This window comes from Salvia miltiorrhiza, chromosome 7, assembly GCF_028751815.1.
Source record: "Salvia miltiorrhiza cultivar Shanhuang (shh) chromosome 7, IMPLAD_Smil_shh, whole genome shotgun sequence".
Taxonomy (NCBI): Eukaryota; Viridiplantae; Streptophyta; class Magnoliopsida; order Lamiales; family Lamiaceae; genus Salvia; species Salvia miltiorrhiza.
This window is the reverse complement of record NC_080393.1, coordinates 36,101,740-36,127,030: the sequence shown is the minus strand read 5'-3', so window position 1 is coordinate 36,127,030 and position 25,291 is coordinate 36,101,740. Positions and strand designations below refer to the sequence as shown.

The following is a 25,291-nucleotide window of genomic DNA, read 5'->3' as shown; positions in this document are numbered from 1 at the left end:
CTTGTATGGGTGGAGGCACTTGCACCTTAGCTAGACACCCCCACACTTTTATATATTTGTATGAAGGCTTTCTTCCTTTCCATAACTCATAGGGAGTGACATCCCTTCCCTTGAGTGGAATTTTATTGAGGATATAATTTACTGATAGAACAGCTTCCCCCCACATGTTCTGAGGTAACCCAGAACTAATCAACATGGCATTCATAATCTCTTTAAGAGTTCGATTCTTGCGTTCAGCAACTCCGTTAGATTGAGGTGAATATGGAGCAGTTGTTTGATGTATTATACCACTAGTGTTGCATAATTCCTTAAACAGAGCTACATATTCTCCCCTGCTATCGCTTCGAACCATCTTAATTCAACTGCCTAGCTGTTTGTCAGCTTCAGTTTTGAAGTTCTTGAAAGCTTCAATAGCCTCATCATTACTTTTTAGAAGATAAAGATAACAATACCTTGTGCAATCATCAATAAAAGAAAATAGATTTATTCGTATTAATTATTAAGTTTGATAAGCCCATTGGTTATACTCTACCAAGGTGTTATTCAAACAGTGATTACAACAACTTGGACTCAAACACTAGTCTAAGCTGTCAAGTTATCTTGTCCTTATTCATCGACGTCCTACTCAATGATGTTGGCGTCTTGCTTCGCCTTCTTCTTTTTGGACTTGTGGCAATCCTTTGCCAAGTGGCCCTGTTTGCTACAGTTGTAGCAATCTCCATCGAATTTTAGGTCATTTATCTTTGCTTTGCCCTTATATTTGCCATTTGGGTGAGCATGCTTGTTGTTGGAGGGACCACCTTTCTCCAACAAGTTGACTTTGGCTTCAAATGGGCTTTTGTTGTTGCGTGCCCTCAAGTCAAATTCAATGCGCAACTTGACAATGAGATCTTCAAGAGTTATCTCCTCTCGTTTGTGCTTGAGGTAGCTCTTGAAGTCAGCCCAGCTAGGCGGGAGCTTCTTGATGACTGACGCAGAGGTGAAAGCTTCGGGCAAGTTCATCCCTTCGGACCCCAACTCGTGCAAGATGAGTTGGAACTCTTGCACTTGATCCATGATCGATCTACTATCGACCATTTTGAAATCTAAGTACTTCGTTATTACATCATCACTATAGTACTTCTTTTCTAGTTTCTCCCAAATTTGTTTGGAAGTCTTTACATTCGCGTATACATTGTATAAGCTATCCTCTAAGCCTTCCAAAAGGAAATTTTTACAAATGTAGTTGCCATAGCACTAATTGTCATACTTGGCACGCACCACAGAGTTGGTCTCGTTCTCCGCTGGCACAGGAGGCTTGTCTTTCCATAAGAAATCGACAAAGTCTAACGTCGTGATGTAGAACATCACCTTTTGTTGCCACATCTTGAAGTGTGACCCACCAAATTTAGGTGGCTTTTCGGCTAGCGGCAACATTCTTGAAGATTGTAGCGGCGCCGAAACCATTCCACTCTCGGAACCATTAGTTTGGAATGAACCAAACATGAACCCCGACAAAGTCGGTCCAACAAAACCAGTTCCATTTCTGAAACTATCATCTTCTCGAAGGCTCGTGAAAGGCGTTGGAGTAGAACCATGTGAAACAGAATTGATCACATCAAGGGGTCCACCAAAGAGGGTGGAGGCAGCTACATTGGAGGTGGCAACAACCATGGTTGAGTTGGTCGCATTGTCAAATGCAGCGGCAGCAGCAGTGGCAGCAACAGAGACGGCGTCGGTGGTGATGGCAGGAACAGTCGGCATCTCCAGCAAGGGAATTAGTTTCGAAAGTATTAACATTCAATTTAGTGTCCAAATTGATCTCCTGTACACTACAACATTCTTGACCTATTGCGACATACACATGTGCGACACTACTCGTTGGTGTCATAAATTTACCACACTTATGCATTTAGTGTCGTGTAATTGCGACAATTATGCGTCATCTTATTCCTGTGTTGTAATTTTTTGACACATATGCAACACATATTTTTATGTCTCTAAATTATGACATATTTTATGTGACACTTCATTAAGATGTCATTATTATACGACAAATTGAAGACATTGTCGTATTTAATGTTGTATATTTGCGACAATTGTGCTTTATTTAAATATTGTGTCGTATTTTTTTGACACAAATGCGACACATATTTTTCTGTCTCTGAATTGCGACGATTATTTGTGACACCTCATTAAAATGTCATTATTATACGACCCATTTAGAATTGTGTCGAAGTCAATGTTGTAAAATATACGACAATTGTGCGTCATCTATATATTGTGTCAAAATTGTGTAACACATATGTGTCAGTTTATCTTGTGTCTCTAATTTACGACAATTTATCTGCGACACCTAAATGAAATGCTACAATTATATAACACATTGAAAATAGTGTTGCAAAATAATGACACAATTATGTTATATATTATCTGACACAAGTAAGCAATGTATATGAGTTATTTTACTTTTAGGATGTAAATCTACGACGAAATTTTTGCAATAATATTGTAATAACAATCTATATGGGTTTTATATACACGCAAGTTTGCGATAATTTTTCTATTAGTTCTTTAGAATAAGTTGTCGTCTAATCATTTTACATATATTAATTGTTAGCCGTAATTTTTTTAATGAAGAATTGTAATTTATAAATTAAATTACCATAAATGATTACAAAAAGTCGTTAAATAATCCTTAAGCTTTTATAAAATAATTACATAAAATATTAGTAATATTAATAAACTAGTTGTAGCTTGATTATGCATAAATATTTTCTTCGTCATACATGACTTTGCTAAAACTATCCAATTCGGATTAGTAAATATAATATTATCTCAACAATAAATTTACATTTAAAAAACATTAAATTGAGAAGAAATAATAAATTACATATCATGGAGTACTTTGTAAAGTGATCTAATACAAATCAATAACAAAACATGTGTGAACGCATTACACATGAAACGAGTGTACATTAAATAATATTTTGTAAAGCAAGAACTTTATTGATTCAATAATAATAATAATAATAATAATAATAATAATAATAATAATAATAATATATCTCTTGAATAGTCCTTCTACATGAAAGTCTTAAACAATAACTTGCACTATTAGATTAAAAAAAAACTATTATTAAAAGAAAATAGAAAAAACCTAAACCCTTGAGAGCATAGAAAAAACAGACTAAAGGCCGAGCCTCATTAAAACCTCTTATAGCAAAATCTGCAACGGAAAAAGCTAAAAGAGGAAAAAGAGTGCTCGTCCAGTACAAAGCGCAAAAAATCGCAAAAAAATAAATGCCGAGAAAGCGGAACGAATCGCCTCAAAAGCTCCGGCCTAACCATCGCCCTTAGACAATCTCGACTTTCAACAGCGAAACAAGACATAAAAACCGGATACCACCAAAAACACCTATGAATCTTACGAAATGTAATATCAAACCAGACACAATCGCAAAAATCTAATCTAAGAACATCAAATAAGGAAAGAAAATGAAAATGAAAGAAATCTGCCTCACGCATGCTAGAGGTGGTGCTGCCCAAAGAAGCAGCCACCGTTAAACGTCCACGCAAATCATCGACAAAGTTGATACGACTCATGGGCAGCCAACGGAGCCCGTCCCTCGAAGGCCAGAGTCCAGCGCACAGACATCTGAAAAAGACCCTAGGTCGCTCCAAACACACCAATCCGCTGAAAATGGAAGACACCAAACTATAATTAATAACTTGCACTATAATAGGTATGCATCAAGAATAATTCAGATCCACTATTCTTGTTCCTGCAACAATCAACAAACACAGCATATAATCAACAATTTTTTTTGTACCTGAATTAATCCAAAGATAATTAAACAATTAAAATACACGATACATATAAGCTTCCAAGTTGTAGTCATATCAAAATATAAGTCTAAAAGAATTGGTAACATACCGAATTTTCTAATCATTTTCGTTATCATTTGGTGGTGTTCTTTCTTCAAAAAAGTCATCATCATCACTTGAATCGGAATTATCACTCTCAAAGTCTTCTTCGTCAACGTCTTCATCCTCAAGGTTTGCATCATCATTATCAAAATCATCAACATTAGTTTCACCAATAGGAATGTCGATTCCTGTAAGTGATACCCTGTCTACATCTGCTCTAACCCATGCCAAATTTTCATTGTCAACATCTGCTTCATGTTGTTGACTTGAAAATTGTTCATCCTCAATACTTTCAATTTCATTAACCTCTGGGTCCACATTGAATATAGCTCGAGGTGTCATTTTCAAAGCTACATGCCACTCTGAATCAACTGGATCTTGAATATACCAAGCTTGTTGGGCTTGAGATGCTAGAATAAATGGTTCATCTAGTTTTCTATTTCCTCTGTATAGTAAGTGATTTAAGTATAAGATTAATGTGATAATAATGAGTGTCTAATGTAGGAATCATGAATGACCTTTTAATTAAGTTTTGAATTGCTAAATTTTACAATATTTTTAATGTGGGATATAGAATTTAAACTAGTTAAGAATAGTGAATGACTGAATGTGGTGGTGCCTTCAGTATATGTTAATATAGAGGTTATTGTCGAAAAACACCTAAGGCAATCTTTTGGTTTGTATCATAACTTTTTTTTTTTTTTTTTGCGAAAAAATATATGAATTTAAAATTGATTTTGAAGTATTCCACGAGAAGGCCAATCGGAATAATCATATAATTAGGGGGTTTAAGCAACGTTGTAGAGCAGTAATAGGGTGTAATAGGGCAAGTTCGCTCGAATCCAATCTTAATAGTCTGATGACTTGCAATTTCTCAATGCAACATCAATTTTAAATCCATGTATTTTTTTGACAACAATAAAAGGTCATGATATAAACTAGAAAATTGGCGTACTTTATATTTTTGATAATAACTCCTTTTATATAAGAGATATTTGCCATAAAATACACGAACTTTCAACAACTTCTGTTTTTCCCATGAACTTTTAAATTTGAAAAAAAAAATACACCACCTTTCGATTTTTTTCTTCTCTTTCCCACGGATATGAACTATTCTAAATAAAAGTTGATTTTAGTACTTTTGACTTATATCTTTTAATACCTAAACATGAGCGATTTTCAATCTGATACATCATCTTTATTATTCCACTTTTATTACCCCGGCCCTCACGCTTAGGTGTTCAAAAATCTAAGTCAAAATCCCTAAAATCAACTTCTATATAGGATATTTCATATCCGTGGGAAAAATTAGAAAAACTCGAAAGATGTCGTATTTTTTTTAAAATTTTAAAGGTCATGGAAAAACGAGAAGTTGTTGAAAGTTCGTGTATTTTACGGTAAATATCCCTTTATATATATATATATATATATATATATATATATATATATATATATATATGTGGTTATGGAGAGAAGTACATTATTTGTGAGAACGTGAGAACCATCAAATCTAATGCATCCACCGTAAAAATTAACTCATTCGATGTTAAAATTAATGCACTAAAAAAATAAAACAATTGCTCCTTTCAGGATTTAAACTTATGATCTGCATTCATCCAACAAGATGATGCATCCACCGTAGATCTTGATGATCCAATGGCTAAAAATAGTTATTCGTTCTTCTTTTATTTATTGGTTCTTTCTTGAACCTCTCCATATATATATATTGCCAATATTAAATGAGCCTCTCCATGTGTGGTTCTTTCTTGAACCTTTCCATATAATCATATATATATATATATATATATATATATGATTAGGTACAAAATAAATATAAATCAATTTACTCTACATGTATTTTAAATGCTTTTGCTAATTTTATATGAGCAAGTAAAATAGATTTCTTATCGGTCAATGAAATTACTACTATTACAATCCTATTTTCTTGAAAAGATTTATTTTTACACAAGAAAATGCAATGATAAAATAGAGTACATTATAAAATAAATACATTGCCTCAAAAATAAAAACACATAAATACATTTAAAAACAAGTACATATATGCCAATAATTAAAGGCCTTTCGTGCCTAAAAAAACAAAAAATTAGAAGCCTTTTATTCAATATCTGAACTAATTTTTTAACGATAACTATTCAATTAAAGATGAGAATAAACAAAATGTTACCTCTCAAATTCATTTAGGCGCCTTTTTCCAAAAAATAGAGTTATATACGCGCTAATTTTTGGTTTCATGAGATTTGATTTATATTCTTTAGGAGAAGATCACCATTACAGATAGCATATAGGTAGTTAATTCCTCGTAGAATACCATTTAAGATAAGGCAAAAAGAAAAACCCTAACTCTATTAATCCCACGATACGTCAGTTTAGAATTCTAGAAACCAGGAAAAATAGTAGTCTCTGCCGCGGACGATATTTGAGAATAGAGGTAAGAATCTAATTTACTTCAGTATGTTTTTCATGAATTTTGAAGAATTGGCTATGGTTATATTGGGATCTGTCGATGAATTACAGTTTTTTTTTTATTTTTTTGATTAAAATCGTGCAATATTCATGTGTTTGTTCAATTATATGCTCTGCCACTTTGCCAGAACTTCAGCAACCATTTTTATGGATATAATATTTCGTTGTGAATGGTGACTTTTAGGCCATGATTACTACTACTTGCTGGAGTAGTAATTTAGTAAACACAAGGTCCGATTTGTTGTAAGTGTTGGACCTAGATCATTTGCATAAAAATATATGATTTCCCTTTGTTCCATTTTTTCGAACAGTAAATTGTGATCTGCATATATTCTCTTATCATCATCATCATTTAACTTTTAACTTTAATTTATATGTTTGTGGTTAATTTATAAAGAGACAAATTTCAAATACTATGTTTCATGAGTATATATTGTATATTTATTAAAATGTGTTGTAGATTACTGTATGTTAGCAGAATTTAATATATATGTAGAGCTAATATGTTATATATATATTGATTTGCAGATACCCATGGCACCAGTTTTAAAGAAATCTCGACGTTCAATTGGATCAATGATCGATACCGTGGTTCAAGAAACTGGTAACCAAAATATCACGAATAATGATTCTGACTTCGATGAATCATTTTCAGAGAATAATTCTGGAACCTCTGATACTACTAAGTCCCCATCTTACAATAGCGCTACACAACATAGTGAAGATGATGAAGATGTGAATGATCGTGGTAAATTATTATTTTTTATTTTCATTCAGATTACGTAATTATGTATTGGATAATTACTTTTTCTTTTTCTTTTGTGAATTATTATAAAATGGTTAACAGAAATTGTGAGAAGAGGACACGCAAAGATGGGATTTGAGTGGGGGACTGGAAAAGTCATGGTCTTGGAACTAGATTCTGAGAACCATGTAATCGGGAGCAATGCTAAGTTTTTTTCATCTCAGTTGGGTATTATGGCAAAAGATGGAAACAAATTGCCCCTTTCATATACTGACTGGAGGGCAGTGCCCAATACACAAAAGGATCTCATTTGGGATGAAGTGAAGGTAATAAGTTTACTTCAAATTTAATTTGATTTGTCAGCATGCGAGGGATGTTTTGAAGTAATCATGTATGAAATGATATTCCCCTTTTACCGAATTAAGCTCTTAGATGAGATGATCTTATGGACAACTACACAGATCCTGCGTATCATGTCATTTTAGGAGGCTTGTGAACTCATTAATATTTTTTGTTTTAAGTGGAGGACCATATTTTAGAAAATAATTACGAAGTAGTAGAAACTTTGTCGTCTTCCAATTATATTGATAGTTTCTTGAAGTCGTGATTATGCCTGTCTTTTCTGGTTGGGGAGGGGGGCATGGCACTGTTCTATCTCATTCTGCAAGCTGCTACTGAACACCTCTTTTCCTGAGCAATCATAGTGGTAACTTTTGTTTCTTAACGTTACAGTGGCAAACAAGCTAACTGAATTAAACCTCGTGGTCTCTCATTGCGTGCAGGAGAATACAAATTTGACAGAAAACTACAAAAATAATTGTTTGAAGAAAATTGGAAAACTATGGAAGGATTGGAAAGGTCGGCTAAAAGCAAAACACTATACACCACATAGGCATGACAAGAGTTACGTTCTATCCAAATGCCCACAAAGGGTAGAACCTGATCAATGGCCGATATTGGTGAACTATTGGAGCTCTAACAAAGCAAAGGTTTTAATGTGTCCTAATGTTATTCAATGTGGAATTATTCTCATTTCTTTTTATTACAAGATTTCTTTATTGGATATTTAACTTTTGGATTTTCTTTGAATTATAGAAACTAAGTAAGGCCAATAGAAATAGTCGAAAGCTTGTCAAATTACCACCGAGAATGGGAAGAAAGGATATGGCTGGTGCTAAAGATGAGGTATACATACAAATACTTTATGCAATTTTTAATTTAATTTAATACATTATACTATTTAAAATTTTCTCTTCTTTTATAGTATCGTCGAGAACACGGAAAAGAGCCATCAAAGTTAGATTTGTTTATATATTCAAGACAAAGGAAGAGCGAGAAGCCGGTGGATAAAAATACCGAGGAAAAGATTGTAAGTATTCTCACTACTATATTATAATGCTTCTGTTGTTGGTTCTGTGTACAACTATTCTCCAACTCTTTTGCAATTTTTTGTGCTTCTTTGTGTGTTTTTTGAGTGTCTGTTTTCCTTGAAATTTGATGGTGAGGAATAAGTTACTAATTAAATAATTAATAAAGTACAAAGGGGTGAAATTGTGATGGAAAAGAAAATGAGGAGACCGATGAGTAACTAATTCATATTTGATCATTGTATAATTTTTTTTATTAAAATGTAATTGCTTAAGTTGATATATTAACTGATGTGATGATAAAATGGATATGCTTGTTAATAATTGCAAATAAAATCATCAATGAATTTGCATGTCTTGCGATCTTAATTTGGTGCATGCCTCCAACTCCAATATTAAAATATATGAATTTAAACTAATAATTTAGATATTATGAATGGTGGGTGGGTATCAGGGTATGTATTATAATTTCTAAAACTAATTCTAAGATTATTATAGCATAATATGTAGTACTAATATTTATGATTAGAAAGTAAACCAATGATGCGATGTCAACTGAGCATGCCTCTTATTACAATTATATTTAGCTATAATAATAAATCTTAATGGAAGATGGAGACAAAAGAAAATTTTAATTAAGCTATATGTACCACACGACCAAAATATAATTAAACATCAGAATGAGTAGTTGATCCTTTTCTTTTATTTCATGTATCGCAATTAGGCTCGCTTGAAAGAATTGAAGCAGAAGTTGCCCGAAGAATTAGTGGATGATATTGAAGCTAATGATGCAATTTTTCAAGAAGTTATTGGAAAGGAAGCACCAGGATGTTTACGTAGTAGTAATATTGTTTCGAGTAAGAATTTGGTTTACACCTCTCGAGAAGAATTTGATCGAGCTGTCCAAGAAAGAACTAATGACGAAATTGAGAGCATTCGAAAGGGATGTGAAGAGCATATTTCAAAATTCAAAGAAGAATATTGCTCTAAAATGGAATTGCTTCAAGCTCGTCTTCTCACATTAGAGGATCAAAATATGAATGTAAGTTCACTTCATACATATGTATTACATTATTATTTTACTTTTAAACTTATGTAGATTAATTAATAATATGCAAGGTATCTGGATCTTTGAATTCTCGACGTATTCAAGCTGTAAATAATGGGAACTTGGAGATTCTCAGTGTAGCCAATGAAACTCTTGAGGTAATGATAAGTTTTTTGTTTATATTTCAAACTATAAATTTGTGCTATTAATTTTTTGATCAATTTTATTAGATGGGAAAAGACGTGAATAACCCAGAGGAGAACAACATAGATAGTCATTTGGATGGTGCACGTTCACAGGTATTATCTTTGATTAATACTTTGCCATTTATTATTTTTATAATAAATGTAAAATATGATGGATCTTATTATAATTATATAGGAACAAGTGATAACTAAAAGAAGGAGCAGCAAGAGGAAGAGAAATTGCCAATGATCGTCGTCGTCACGTTGCCACAACTAAATTTTCATTATTTCATTGCAAGATAAATTTAGACATCTTGGAAATTTGATTTAGATTTTTGAACAATGTTCGTAGGAAGAATTTTTTATTTCCATATTTTACCTTTAGCATTTACAATTTTTTTTATTTAATCAAATTTATGAATTCTTATAATACATATTGTGAATTTCTTATGGTATATTATTATTTGTTATTTAATGTTTCAATATCTAATATAACTCTGACAAAATATATGGTATTTGATAATTATTTTAAATGTGCTGTATAAATAAATACAATAATGATAAATGATGCAAAAATTGTTGTAGATTTTGCGACTTAATATTATTTTTCATGGCAAATGTTATATATGTTGCAAATATTGTGCGATACTTAAATATGACATTTTTTATGTCATAAAAAGTTACGACATATAAGTTGTAATGTCATAAACAAGAGTTGCAAAATATGACATCATATTTCAACAAATGTCGGCTAAAACATCGCATAATGTCATGCGACACTACCACTAATGATGCACATTGTGTCGCGAATTTATATGACATATAGATTTGTGATACATTAAATGTCGCATGTATTTCGTGACAAATGAAAAAAAAGTCAAAAAAATTGCGACATTTACTTTTTGTGACACAATTTAAATTGACGTTGAAAGTGTCGCATGCCAGCTTTTACGACATTAAATCAATTGTTAGTGACACATTTTTCGTGTCCCAAAAAGATACTTTTGTCGTAGAAACTGTCGCAAATTGCGCACGCCAATTCATATAATGACGCATAATGTGTCGTAAATATTATTCGACATTAAATTTATTGTTGCACGAAGTGTCATTAAATAATACGACAATTAATTTAATGTTGCATGAAATGTCATATACATTGCGACACAAATGAGCAAAAAGTGTCGTAAAATTACTACATACCCCTTTTGCGGCACAATTTAGTGTGACGCAAAAAATGTCGCAAATTAAATTTTACGACATTAAAATTGTGGTTAGCGACACATTTTTCATGTCGCAATAGCACCGTTTTCTTGTAGTGGTAGTAAGCTATCTCATCTTGCGATTGTTGGAATTACAAGCTTGCGGGCGTTACAATGTAATAGAAAAGTAGAAGATCAAAATTACAAGGAAATAAACTGAATGGAAATTATAAGGAAAATGAAATCAGAAATAGTAGCCAAGTCGAGGAAGATCCTCTATCCAAAAGACGAGATACGCTCCGGTAGTGCTCTCGGTTTGGTGTGTCGTCTCCAAAGATGAAATGGCTTCGCCTCGTATGTAGCAGCACCGCAGACCAACAACCTCCGGTGAACTAGAACGAGGCGAGGATAGAGCTCTGGACTATATAAGTGCAGCGAATGCAGAGTAAAAACGTGAATGCAGAAGTTTCTAAGTGTGTTGGATGCATGAAATGGCTTCGCCTCATATTTATAGGCACCGTCCACTTTATGGGGGAGCCTGCAATATTAATTCATATTGATGGAATTCAAGTGTTGCTGGAGAGTTACAAGAGTAACAGCCCTGCTGTTTGAATCAGCCAGGTAACTCCCTCCCATCCAATAATAACGTCAGTTACGCTGTGGGAAGCTTCTGCTGGGAGACCAACAGGTCCTCCCATCGGGTCGAGCCCCTGTGTGCACGTATAGGACCAAATGGATTGGCCTCGTTCTTTGGGCCGAGAAAACATTGGTCCAAAAAGATAAGGTCTGATGGGAGCTAAGGTTAGGCCCAAAAGCCAGCCCAAAGACAAATTGCCAATTGCCAATTGCCAAGATCCAAGTCCATGGCCGCGGTCGGGCGACGGGGCCAGGTGTCGGGTGCCGGGGGAGTTACAGGAGTAAGAGCCCTGCTGTTTGAACCAACCAGATAACTCTCTCCCATCCAATAATGACGGTAGTTACGTTGTGGGAAGCTTTTGCTGGGAGACCAACGGGTCCGCCCGTCGAGTCAAACCCTTGTGTGCTGATCACTAATTTATTTAGCAACTAAACCGCAACTAACATGGTGTAATTGTAGCATATATGTAGCAATCGAGTATCGTATTCTCAGGGACTGAGACAACGATATAACTCTAGCTATTCCCTAAACAAACTATAACAGTAGACAAGCAAACGAATATGAAGAAGGTTTAATTAAAACTAAACTCAAACAACAGCAAATAAAATTCACGAAGAAAAATCAAATAATAAAGACAACTGATCCTAGGGTAGTAATTTCATTAACTAAATCCACATGAAAAATCTATTAATCCTATTAACCAATTTAATCCAGTTATGATGAGAGATCACTTAATTAATCAATCACTCTCGCTAGAGCAGCAACGATCGTAGATTAGTAAATTCTCTATCTCCGCTAGGTCTCAAGAAAATCTACTAACTCCCAATAGCTCCCTATGATCCACCTATCTCCGTTGGGTCTCAAGGTTAAGATCATATCATACATTCCTGAATCCGCTAAACAGCTATCTCCGTTGGGTCTCAAGCCGAATAACTACACATGCAAACTATTGATCAGATAATTCACACGAATTCAAGCACCAGGAATTATGAATCATAAACTGGAAGGTAAATAGGTACTAACAAATAAATCACATGAACCTAACTATTTACAAACCCTAGAATCAGAAAAGAAAACTAGCCAGACATATTAAAGTAAAACATGAACATAATAATAAAGAACGCAATTATAAAAACTGAATTGTATAAAAACTGAAAGTAAAACAATCGTAATGACTTGAATCTGATCAATCTTGTGGAAATCCAATCCAAGCTCTAAAAATTGGAAAGCAATGAGAATCTAAAGCTGTGAAACTGAAAAACTGAAGCTGGGAACTGAAAGATAAAGTTGGGAACCCTAAAAAGGTCAAAAGAAGATCTATTTAAAGTACCAGGGTAAAATACAGAGTTTGAGCTCAAAAATAACACAGAAAACGTGTAAAAAATGCAAAAACACGGACGCGCAGTGGCCTGGAGGCGCTCACTGCGAGGTCGCCGCTGGCGCCAAAAACTCGGCGGTCTGCCCGGCGGTCGCCTCCGTCTACCCAAAATTTCTTCTATAGACGGCGGTCGCCGCAATTTCGCTGTTGCGCGCGATTTTCTTATTTTAGTCATAACTTTCCCGTCCGAACTCTGATTTATGATCCGTTTACGCTCACAAACTCGTATCGAGACAATCTACAACTTCTGTTTCAAAACAGTTTTCCAAATTCAAACTAAATAATCCTGAAAATTCCTTCAAAGTTCGAGTAAGAATCATGTTTCACAAGATAAAGCAATTTAAGCATAAACCAATCATCCAACACTCAATTTCCTATAATTCATATGAACACAAAAAACCATGGAAACATGAGTGTTATCAACTCCCCCAAACTTAAGCCATTATTCGTCCTCGAATAATGAGAAGAACACAATCAAAAACACGAATGGGTAAGAAATCTAGCTCATCGATGCCTCCGAAAGATGAAGAATGATAGAATTCTCAAATCCTCAATAATTAAGCACAAAATTCACCAATAAACACAAACTATCATAAAATTAGCATTGACATTCCAAACAATTGAATCTCACAAGGTATGTGTATCACTCAACTCTCAATTGGTAGAACGGGACGTGTATGCTCTCATCGAAATGAATGCAATGTAGATCACTTACCATAAGCTTGCCAATCGTCTACAATCTCCATCGCTAAAAGTGTGTCAGGACTAAGATCAAAAAGGTCTTTTTCTTTGGGTTATAATGTAGGGACATTGGTTAAGCCAGGGAAATATAGGCTAAGTGACTCAAAATAATTCAAGAACACCAACACCTTATAACTTCACAAATCAAGTATGGAATAAATTCCATCTTCCACCTAACTATGCCACCATAATCAACACAATTCATGGGATTTAATCATCACAATACAAAACTAAACACTCTTTTATGCTCTTCATTTATTTCCAACACACAAAGTCGATTCTCAAACAAATTTCTCAATAAACACTCGACTTCACACTTTTTTCTCTTTTTTTCTCTTTTTTTCAATTTTTTTTCTTCTTTTCTTTTCACAACTTATCTAGAGCTTATAAGAGTAAATAGTAATACAATATCATCCCTTCTTTTCATGACCCACTATGAACATTCACCACACAAAGATCCCCATATACTACATCACCCCCTATCATCCGGCTAAAGAATAAAAGCTAAATAGGCTCAAAGTGGATAACAAAGGATAATTTTTCGCTAAGGACAGTGTTTGGGATAAAAATGTGACTAACAAAAGATGGCCTAAAATCATCTCATAATCTTGGGCACAACAACAACCTCGACACAGAAATCATGGCATGTTCTAGAAGATCACCACATGCATGACAAAACTCACAACAAAGAATAAACTGTGTATGATAAACAGTTATGGCTCAAAATCTCACAGGTTTATTCAACGTCCAAAAGTCAAGGTTAAAATCACTCTAGAATTATGCAAATTAGTTCCAATTATGCTCCACTTATCAAAGAAGATTGAATTTCAAGAAATTTTTATCATAGAAGTCATCATTGGCATCTTACCAGAAATCTAAAGGAGCAATAATCATCTCAAAAAAAAAAAAAAAAACAACACACATCACCAACCAAGCAGGATAAAACAATAAAGCCAACAAAAAGATAAAAGTGATACACATATCTACTCTCACCCCCCCTCTCCCAAACTTATTACAGAACATAAGTTCGAAAATAAGTTTGGAGGAATGATGATATGTGTGTCACTACTCACATAAAAATATGCTCCATGGTGGTGGTATGAACAAAGCGCGAGTTCCCGCATCTTCCAAGCTCAACACTGCACTGAAACCCAAAACAAAGAGAACAAAGAAAACAAAGAGAACAAAGAAAACAAAGAAACAAAAAGAAACTAAACAAAAGGAAAACAAAACAAAGAAAACGGTTGGGTTACCTCCCAACAAGTGCTTAATTTAACGTCTAGAGCTCGACGATACATTATGGCCTCAATGAACATCAAACGCAGCGGGCGTGACAGACCACCTAACACGAACAGAGACAGAGGACTCATGTGCATCAGCTGCGTGAAAGATAATGCTTCCATTCGGCACATCTATCATAGCTCGTCCCGTAGCTAAGAATGATCGACCAAGAATCAACGACGAATTTGCATCTTCAGGAATATCGAGGACCAAGAAATTCGTAGGGAAGACGAGAACCTTCACAAAGATGTCTTCAAGCTTTTCTCTTGATCGGTCCGCCATCTGAATCTCCATCGAGGTTGGCTTGAGATCTCCAATTCCCAACCAACTTGATTCTCCAACATCTGCACCTGCTTAGCCAGTGCTGAAACATGATTTCCTATTTGACCCACTTGGGTCTCCATGTTGGTCTTCCACGCACCCACATTCGTTTCCAAACCACCTATTTTTCCCAACACCTGCTTCATCATGTCTTCCATCGAATCTTACTTTGGCTCATTGATCACTCCCCCACTAGAAACAGAGAATCCTGGTGGAGGTTGCATAGCATTGTTTGGGTTGCCATAAGACAGATTCAGATGTGGACGTCCTCCTGGCTGGAACTGCTGCTGACCCGGCTGATACTGCTGACCTCTGCTATATACTCATGACTGTCCTTGCTGGAAATTCCCATAATTTCTGCCATTGATATAGTTGACGTTTTCCAAGCCTGATGGGTCTTTCACAGCTTGCTCAGGATGTCCAACATTCATCTCACTGATCCTAGCAGTCAGCTCTACCAGCTGCGCAGCAAACACTGCCTGCTGTGTAACCATCGCTGCTATATGATCAGAGCTGGAAGCAGCTGCCACATTTTTCAATTGTACTCTCTCTGATGGCCATTGAAAGCTCGTAGTAGCCATACTTTCAATGATGCTCCACGCCTCGGAACTGCCTTTCTGAAGCAGAGAACCACCTGCAGTTGTATCTATATGCATCCTTGTTCTCTTCCCGCAGGCATCGTAGAACATAATCACGAGCGTGCCTTCATCGAAATCATGGCTCGGGCACTTCCTGAGCTTTTCCTGATATCGCTCCCAAGTTTCCGCTAGCTTCTCTCCCTTAAACTGCTGAAACTGCACTATGTCTATCTTCAATTTCAAAGTGAGACCAGGCGGATAAAACTTGCGTAGGAACGCGTGAGCCAAGTCCTCCCACGAGATGCATCTCCCAAGTGCAGCGTATGATACCACAACTTCGCTTTGTCCCACAGTGAGAAAGGGAAAAGACGAAGATGGATAATGTCATCAGCGACACCATTCATCTTCACTGTGTTGCAGAGCTCCAGAAAATGCGCCAGATGTGCATTAGGGTCCTCTATTGCGTGCCCTCCATACTGGTTCTGTTGAACCATCGTGACCAAACTAGTTTTCAGCTCAAAGTTGTTGACATTCACCCGTGGAGGCTCCTGATAGTTGTAGTTCGGCACGAACGTCTCATTGATCGGAGGCTGTTTCTGAGCCTCTAGAGCAGCCTTTTTAGCAAGCAGCTGATTCAGTTGTTCCTACAGTACTTGCACTTGTTCCTTGGTAGCCATCCTATCCAACTCCTCTTGCTTCATCTGATTCTTAATATTGCGATAGGTAGATTCGATTTCAGGATCAAACTCAAAGAGAGGAAGACCTTGAGATCTTGTATTCATGCGCAACCTACAGAATCACCACTTCCAATCATAACAAAAAGAAATATTCGGTCCAGAGGGTCTCGAATAGGTGTATGGGGAGAGGGAATACACCTATAGGCTATTTTTGAAAATAAAACTTGAAACCAAACTGACTCAACCTTTATAGTTAAAAGAATTTTATCAAAACAAGGTTGACGACTGATACTGAATACTCTTCAGTAAAGAGTTATCAGTTAAGTCAGAGACTTTAACTGATACACGTAAAGCTTTAGTCGAGTTTGTTAAACAGAGAGATGTTATGAATCTTACTGAATATCCAGAGATAGATCAGTTAGACTAATAACACACATAACGGAAAACTTTTGTTTTGAAATAACCTGTGAGATTAATCACGTTGTCAAAAGTTAAGTTTCTCTTTGCAGTTAATTAGTTTTCAGTTTAAGAAAGTTTGTACACAAGTAAGAAGGTAAATACTGAAAGTTGTAAATAACATAGAGATTTTTACGTGGTTCATAAAACACTTCCTACATCCACGGTCAGTTGATCAGACCGACAACTACACTGGGCATGTGCTTACGGGTGCACAGCAAACTTGGACAACTCATCCTATCTTTAGTACCAACACACCTGGTTGGATTTCTCACTCTTAGCGCACACTGGGCACTAAGATCTCTTCGGAGACAGAGCACTAGGCTGAATTCCTTACAACTAAAACTCTCGATTCGGTTGATTGAAAAGAGGTTTGAAAACTTGCAAATTAGATTACAAAGAACAAGTTCTCTGTAATCAGTTATACCTAGGTTTTGGATATACAATATTTACCTAAGTTCTAAGAGAATGTATGTAATCAGCAGTGACTGATTTTTGGCTTTGTGATTCTCTTCTTCGATTCAAACTTTAGAATGGCTTTGAATGCTAAGTAACGAATTCAGCAGCGTTTCAACTTATGTAATTGAATCGGTGAAGATTGAAGTGATCCTCAAGCTCTATTTATAGGAGACGTCTTGAATAGATTCGTTGGCTGAAATGGTCTTCAAGAATTCTTCCGTTAGAGAGTAATTTGAACTTTGGCTGAGGCTTCAATCTTCAAGGTTCCTTTGGTGAGAACGACTATTAAGGAGCAGGACATAGGACATCTCTGAAAAGGTAATCACCAAAAGGGAATGGTCTCTGCAGAGAAAGGATGATCCTGAGATCTTTGTATTTAATGCGGCTGTACTTCTGGAGTGCGTGGCTTCTTTTAAACTTTACAGTTCAGTCTGAGGAAGAATATTTAACTGATACTTGACTTTAGTATCAGTCCGCTGAATCCACGTGGCTTCCATTAAATAATCAGTCATAACTGATTCTTGGACTGATTAGTCAAATGTCAGTACTTGACTTGCCTTAATCGTTACATAAGTCGACAACTTCAGTTTCTCAAGACGATCAACAAACTTGCTAAGCATCAACTGGTAGAAGGTTTACCTTCTATTACGTTCCAGAAGAAGCAAGAATGTGAAGCATGCCAAAGATGAAAGCAAACAAGAATCTCTTTCAAGTCAAAAACAAGACTCTCCTCTGAAATGATTCTCCAACTACTTCACATGGATCTGTTTGGCCCAATCTCTCCTAGAAGTTACAACGGTAGGAAGTATACCTTAGTTGTCGTGGATGACTATTCTCAATATACTTGGGTTATATTTCTCTACAACAAAAGGGAGACACTACTGGAATTGCCAAAGCTGCTGAGAAGATTAAGCGTTGAAAATGAAGTCAACATCATCAGCATCAGATCAGATAGAGGGACTGAATTCCTCAATGCAGTCATTCGTGGCTACTGCGAAGAACGAGGAATTAGTCATCAAACCTCTGCAGCAAGAACTCCACAACAAAATGGAGTAGCAGAAAGAAGAAACAGGTCTTTGAAGGAAGCAGCAAGGACAATGCTAGTCGAATTAAAACTCCCACTGAAGTTTTGGGCTGAAGCAGTCTGTTGGATTTGTATACTGAAAGCAAGAACTTTATGCTTGTATACAATGATTCCTGTTATTCACTATTCTTATCTCCTATCTGATTGTGTTCATGATTGCATATGTATGTTCTTTATCTCTGTATAAGTAGACTATATGGTGTGTTGTAGATCACAGAAGACCATATAATTGGAATAACCTTAAGAGATATAATATGATCACAGCCGAAATAACTCTAGGACAAGTTATTGGTTTAGGCTGCAGTATAGATGGAAGTAGTTTGTCTTGGCTACTTGTCTATACTGGTACGTCATTACGTATTGATAGGACCACAGTTTGAGATGTATTCTTCTATCTGACTTAAGTGAAGAATCAAGATCTCGGTGACTTATAAATCTTAATACTAATAAGTATTCAGATATATATGTTAACTCGTATATCACTTTGACTTACTATGGGCGAGAGTTAAATGCTAACTCGAGTACTCTGTATCTTGGGTGATAGCGGTTAATATATGATATTTGATTATCTGTATTAGTACCCGTATCCGGTATAGGATAATGACATCCCCTTAAGGAGCTCAATAAGGTTTATTACGCTAAACACTGCAGGTTGATTAAGTTCAGGCGTAATAATAAAGTTTGAGTGGTACTGCTTAAGGAATTATTAAGAGATTAATTAATTTAAGCTGTCAGAGCTCTAATTAATTAATGGATGTCGGACATTTTAAATACGGAGATTTAATAAGTCTAAATACAAGCCCCGACTCATCACCGGCAATAAAGGGGTAAGTCAGTATCGGTTCTCTAGTGGAATGAACTGATATTTATAAATTAATTATGGTCTGGGCTGACCATAGATAAATTAATTTATTTGAGGCCCATCTTTATTCCTTGTATCTGGTCCCTGGGCTGGCCCAATGTCTCCTAGCCCAAGTAGGGCAGAAATCGTCCCTCACAAGAAAAGGAGCGCCCCATACGTATTTAATTATCTATTAAATACAGCTGTCAGCTCTCAGGAAAATACACTGATAAAATTAGGGTTTTTGAGAGCAGAGGGGGCGCAGGAAACGTGAGAGGCATTCTGTCTTGGGAATTTCCATAGCTCGTTGTCCATCCAACGTTGGAAATTGAGCGGGATACAGTCGAGAAGATCAGAGCTGGAGTCTGAATCATTCGACGCGATCATCAACCATCTGTGCATCCGATTCTCAAGTAAGTTTTCCTAACACCTGTGTGCAGCTGTTAAATTCATAGGAGCATGTTAGGAATTAATCGTTGTATGATGAATTAATAATAATCCAAGAAACGATCATCGGGCAATCGAGTATTAATTCAACTTAATATTCCTTCAATTGGTATCAGAGCCCACGATTAATTTCTTGGCTCTATTATTAATTTGTGTACGATTAATAATTTGCGTTGTTTTTAACTGCTGTTGTTCTTCGTGATTCGTTGATTCGTGGAATACGTCGGTTTGACGTTGTAATTGTTTTTCCACCACGAGAAAATCCGTGGTTAGATTAGATTTTTGAATTGTATTCGTTTTTCTGTTGTAATCTGTAATTTTGGAGAACAAACGAAGAACACGAAGAACGGGGATGAGGCTGTTTGCCGATTCAGGCTGCCGCGCCGCTGGTGGGCGCCGCCGTGTCTGGTGCTAGTCGGGCAAGGCGTGGCGAGGCGAGGAAGACCGGGAGCGAGGGGCTACGGGCGCCGAGGGGCAGCGCGCGCGCGGGTGCGTCCACACCGTGCGCAGCGCGCCCAGATCGGCGACCGCGCGGCCGCTGCTGTGATCTGGTCTGTTCTGTGCGCTGAAGGCGAGGATGGCAGGAGCTGGGCGAGGGCTGGAAGCCACCGGCAGGGGCGGTGCGCGCCCGGGGCCGCGCCTGCGCGCTCTGCGCGCTGCGCGCCCGGCGGGCGGCGCACTGCCGCTGCTGCCGTTGCTGTTGCCGTCGGGTGCTGCTGCTATCGCCGAGATCGCCGAGGAGTTGCTGCTGTTGGAGGCTGCCGGAAGGGAGCTGGTGCAGCGGTCGAAGAAGGTGGCGGCGCCGCCCTAAGCGGCGAAACCCTAGGCGGCGTTTTTTTCCCGCAAACCCTAAACCCAGACGCGGGTCAGAGGGGTGAAGACCCGGATCCGAGGCGCGGATCCGGGTACAGTTCGCGGATCCGGGTAGCAGTTCGCGGGCCTGGGCTTCTCCTTGCGTTTTGGGCTGCTGAACGGGCTTTGAGGGCTGGGCCGCGGCTTTTGGGCCCAATTGCTGGGCTGGAGAGTTTTTTCAGCCTTTTTTAGGCGTTTTTGGGCTTTTTTTGTCCCATTTTATTTATTTTATTTTCTTTTAAAATAGAATAAATGTTGGGTTTCCACGAATGGGTCACGAAGAATTTTTAATTCTTTAATTATGTTCTTTGCATGTCGTGGTTGTTAATCCCTTATGCTCTTTTTACCTGCTTTGCACGTCTTTGCTTGTTAATATTTGTTTATTAATTGCGCTTAGACGAGCATGATAGTAGGTTTGCCGTTTTCTTAAGCATGTTTTAGAATTCTGTGAGCATGATTTACATGTTGCGTTCTAGAGAAGCATGTTTAGGTTTATGTGCTTGAGCATGAACAAACCTTTTGAAAGAAAAAGACTAAGCTGTTTAATAATTTTTATAGTAATTAAAAATTATTTTAGACCTCCACATGCGGTCTCTAGACAAAGTGATTAGCAATATGAGTAACGGTCCACCCCACGTGGCTTACTTCATATCTGTTTCTCATAAGTTTGTCAGAAGAGGTTTCTATAAAAAATATTTAAACCATTGAAGTAGTGGGAGTTATGCAGTAACGGTCCACCCCACGTGGCTTACTTGTATAATTTTCATAAGTACTTTGGAGAATGGTATTAAATAAGATAACCAAGAAAATTAAATTGAAAGCGACATGGTCAGCGTGAGTATGTTAATTTCGAGAATTTAATTTTCAAGGTTAAAATGTGGTTATTGCTTAGATATCATATCAAGTACAATGTACAACTTCCCCACGAAGTCCCTTCTTGATGATGATATGGTCTAGTTAAGGTGCCAACTATTAATTTCCTTTGTCAAAAGGTTAAGTTGACATGGATGGAAATTAAATGACTAGGTGAATAGTCTGGTTGAGGAGTTCGTGTGTAACTGTCCACCCCACGTGGCTTACACATGGGATTCTTTGAGCCGTTGGAGGTTTCATTAATATTGTTTTATCAAAAGGTTACAATATTATTGTTACGAATTATATGCTTTTCATGTTCTTACATGTTTATTTGTTTACTTTCAGATATGTCTATGTCTCCGATAGTTAATATTCTAGCAAACAATCCTCTCATCGGTCCAAATTACACCGAATGGAAACGCCATATTATGTATATTCTTGACGCTGATGAGCACAGTTTTGTGCTTACTACTCCACGTCCCGCGCCCTTAACTGATGAGTCCACTGATGCGGAACGAGAAACGCATAAAAGGTGGCACAAGTCAAATAATATGGCCAAGTGCTATATTATGATGACTATGTCACAAACTTTGCAACTCCAGCATCAGGTCATGAATGACGCGGCTGAAATCATGTTAAACCTCAAGGAGGTTTATGGGGAGTCCGAGAGGTCTGCTCGTTTTAATTTGATGAGAGAAATCTTATCTTGTAAGATGAGCGAGGGCAGCTCGGTGCACGATCATGTCATGCATATGACAAATTTGTTTGACAGGCTTGATCTGCTAGGAGGGGGTATCGAAGGCGAAGCCAAGGTCGATATCATCCTCAACACTCTCCCCAAAACCTATGAGAACTTCCGACTCAACGTCGTTATGAGCAAGGCCAACTATACTCTCAATGAGTTATTGAATGCTCTAGTTTCGGCGGAGGGAGTCATGGGCACGCGCAATGGGAAAGAGGTCCTTGTTGCTGCCAAGGGATCTACTTCTTCGTCGAAAGGCGGGAAAAAGAAGTGGAAAGGTCCAAAAGGCAAGCATGACCATGAGGCTAGTGGGAGCGGTAAAGCCAAAGTTGATGGCCCTACCGGCGGCGTGAACAAGCCAACGGCCAAGGGAAAGTGCTTCAAGTGCGGCAAGGTTGGGCATTGGAAGAAAGATTGTCCAGTGCTCAAGGCAAAGGGACAAGGTACGTCACAAGTTTTGGTAACAGAAACATGTTTAGCTTCGTTTTCTACTCATTCGTGGGTAGTGGATACGGGGGCAACTGACCATGTTTGTTACACCTTGCAGGGGTTCAACCCAACAAGGGAGCTAGCAAGTGATGAGATCACCATCTCCATGGGCAATGCGTCGAAGGTCGCAGCTGTTGCTATTGGAGATTTATCTTTATGTTTTGGTGATGACATTTTAGTTTTGAGAGATATTTTATATGTGCCGGAATTTCGGCGGAACATAATTTCTGTTTCAAAATTGTTTTTGAATGGATATTCTGTTATTTTTGATAGGGGTGTTTCTATCATGAGAGATAACAAGACTATTTGTTCTGGAATTTTGAACAACTCTCTCTATACTATTACATGTCCAATTAATAACTCTGTCCATGTTGCATCTACATCACAAATCCTTCCAAATCCGAATAAGAGGAAGTATTATTCTCATGAACAATATACGCATGCGTGGCACCTAAGATTAGGCCACATCAATCTAAATAGGATCCAAAGGCTCGTTTCAAATGGAGTCTTGAAAGATTTTCAAGTTGTTCCATTTAGAACCTGCGAATCCTGTATAGAGGGAAAGATGACGGCAAGGCCTTTTAAGGCCAAGGGGAATAGGGCCTCGCATGTGTTAGAATTGATTCACTCTGACTTGTGTGGACCGATGTCCACTAGAGCTCGTGGAGGGTATGAGTACTTCGTCACTTTCATTGACGATTACTCAAGATATGGGTATATTTACCTACTTCAACGCAAGTCTGAATGCTTTGAGAAATTCAAAGAATTCAAGGCAGAAGTGGAGAAGAGAAGGGGTAAATCTATCAAGTCATTGCGGTCTGATCGCGGTGGCGAATACCTCGGAAACGAATTCTTACAGTACTTGTCAGAATGTGGGATTACATCCCAATGGACTGCACCGGGTACTCCCCAACAGAATGGTGTAGCAGAGAGAAGAAACAGAACTCTTATGGAAATGGTACGATCAATGATGAGTTATGCATCTTTGCCTATTTCGTTTTGGGGATATGCCTTGGAAACAGCGGTTTATTTGCTAAATAGGGTACCGTCCAAATCGGTTCCTAAAACTCCTATCGAGTTATGGTCAGGGCGTCAGCCCAGTTTGAACCATATAAAGGTATGGGGTTGTCCTGCATACGTGCTAGACAAGGAAGCGAAGAAATTGGAACCCAGGTGCGAATTAATGCTGTTTGTAGGATATCCTAAGGAAACGAAAGGTGCTTATTTTTATAATCCTAAGGATCAGAAAGTGGTTGTTAGCACCAACTCACGATTCTTGGAGCATGATTATATAAATGAGCACAAGTCTAGGTCCGAGATTGTCCTTCAAGAAATCGAAGGCAATGGACAGGCGATTCCATCACCCCAGCCAAGTGTGCAAGTGAATGCACCACAAGACACTGCACAAACCATTGTCACAGCTGTACCACCACCGCTTCGTCGTAGTGGGAGGGTTGTAGTTCAACCCGATCGATTTATGTTCTTGGGAGAATCTTCGGATCTACTTCCTGTTGATGAACAAAAGGATGTCGACCCTGATAACTATAGACAAGCGATGAAAGATCAAGATGCAGATTCTTGGTACGAGGCCATGGTTTCTGAAATAGAATCCATGGGTGCTATGGATGTATACGAAAAGACCGAACTACCAGATGGCTTTTTAGCTATAGGTAGTAGGTGGGTATACAAGAGAAAGAGAGATTCGGATGGCGAAGTCGCAGCTTTCAAAGCTAGACTGGTGGCGAAAGGTTATACCCAGGAACAGGGTATAGATTATGATGAGACCTTCTCGCCGGTTGCCATGCTCAAGTCTATCCGAATACTCCTTGCCATAGCAGCCCACATGAACCTTGAGATTTGGCAAATGGATGTCAAGACCGCTTTCCTAAACGGTTTCCTTGAAGAAGGAAGGGACATCTATATGCAGCAACCTGAAGGGTTTGTGAAGAAGGGCGAAGAGCATCTTGTGTGGAAGCTTAAGAAGTCCATTTATGGACTTAAGCAAGCTTCGAGGTCATGGAACAAACGTTTTGACGAGGTCATTAAATCCTATGGATTTACTCGTTGTGAGAACGAAAGTTGCGTGTACCGTTTAGATGCCAATGGTGACGTGGTTTTCCTTGCACTTTATGTAGATGATATCCTCCTCATTGGCAACAATGTTGAGCTATTATCGGACATAAAGAAGTGGTTATCCGAACAGTTTCAAATGAAAGACTTAGGAGATGCAGCGTACATCCTGGGGATCAAGGTCGTTCGTGATCGCCAGAAAAGGATGTTGAGCTTATCTCAAGCGTCTTACATTGATACTGTGATTGCTCGTTTTAGCATGCAAAATGCCAAGAAAGGCTTGCTACCTTTTAGACATGGTATTCCTCTGTCTAAGGACATGTGTCCTAAGACGCCTAGTGAGGTTGAGGAGATGAGGAAGATACCCTATGCTTCCGCTGTAGGTAGCCTCATGTATGCGATGCTATGCACGAGACCTGATATTTGCTATGTCGTTGGCATGGTTG

General features: G+C 37.6%; 1 protein-coding gene and 1 long non-coding RNA gene across 2 annotated transcripts; one reads left to right on the top strand and one right to left on the bottom strand.

Annotated features, from left to right (window-relative positions):
* Positions 1-3,163: 3,163 nt before the first annotated feature.
* On the bottom strand, positions 3,164-4,364 carry LOC130996220 (uncharacterized). The gene is made up of 2 exons (XR_009092441.1): positions 3,917-4,364; positions 3,164-3,676 (listed from the first exon to the last, which is right to left on the bottom strand). It is a non-coding gene; the product is annotated as an uncharacterized LOC130996220 (long non-coding RNA).
* A 1,731-nt stretch (positions 4,365-6,095) lies between these two features.
* LOC130996219 (uncharacterized) lies at positions 6,096-10,193 on the top strand. The gene is made up of 10 exons (XM_057921731.1): positions 6,096-6,358; positions 6,922-7,141; positions 7,241-7,464; positions 7,921-8,127; positions 8,234-8,323; positions 8,403-8,507; positions 9,230-9,547; positions 9,625-9,711; positions 9,784-9,852; positions 9,935-10,193. Exons 2-10 carry the CDS (start codon positions 6,928-6,930, stop codon positions 9,986-9,988), a joined length of 1,368 nt encoding a protein of 455 aa, XP_057777714.1. The 5' UTR covers positions 6,096-6,358; positions 6,922-6,927; the 3' UTR covers positions 9,989-10,193.
* Positions 10,194-25,291: the final 15,098 nt, after the last annotated feature.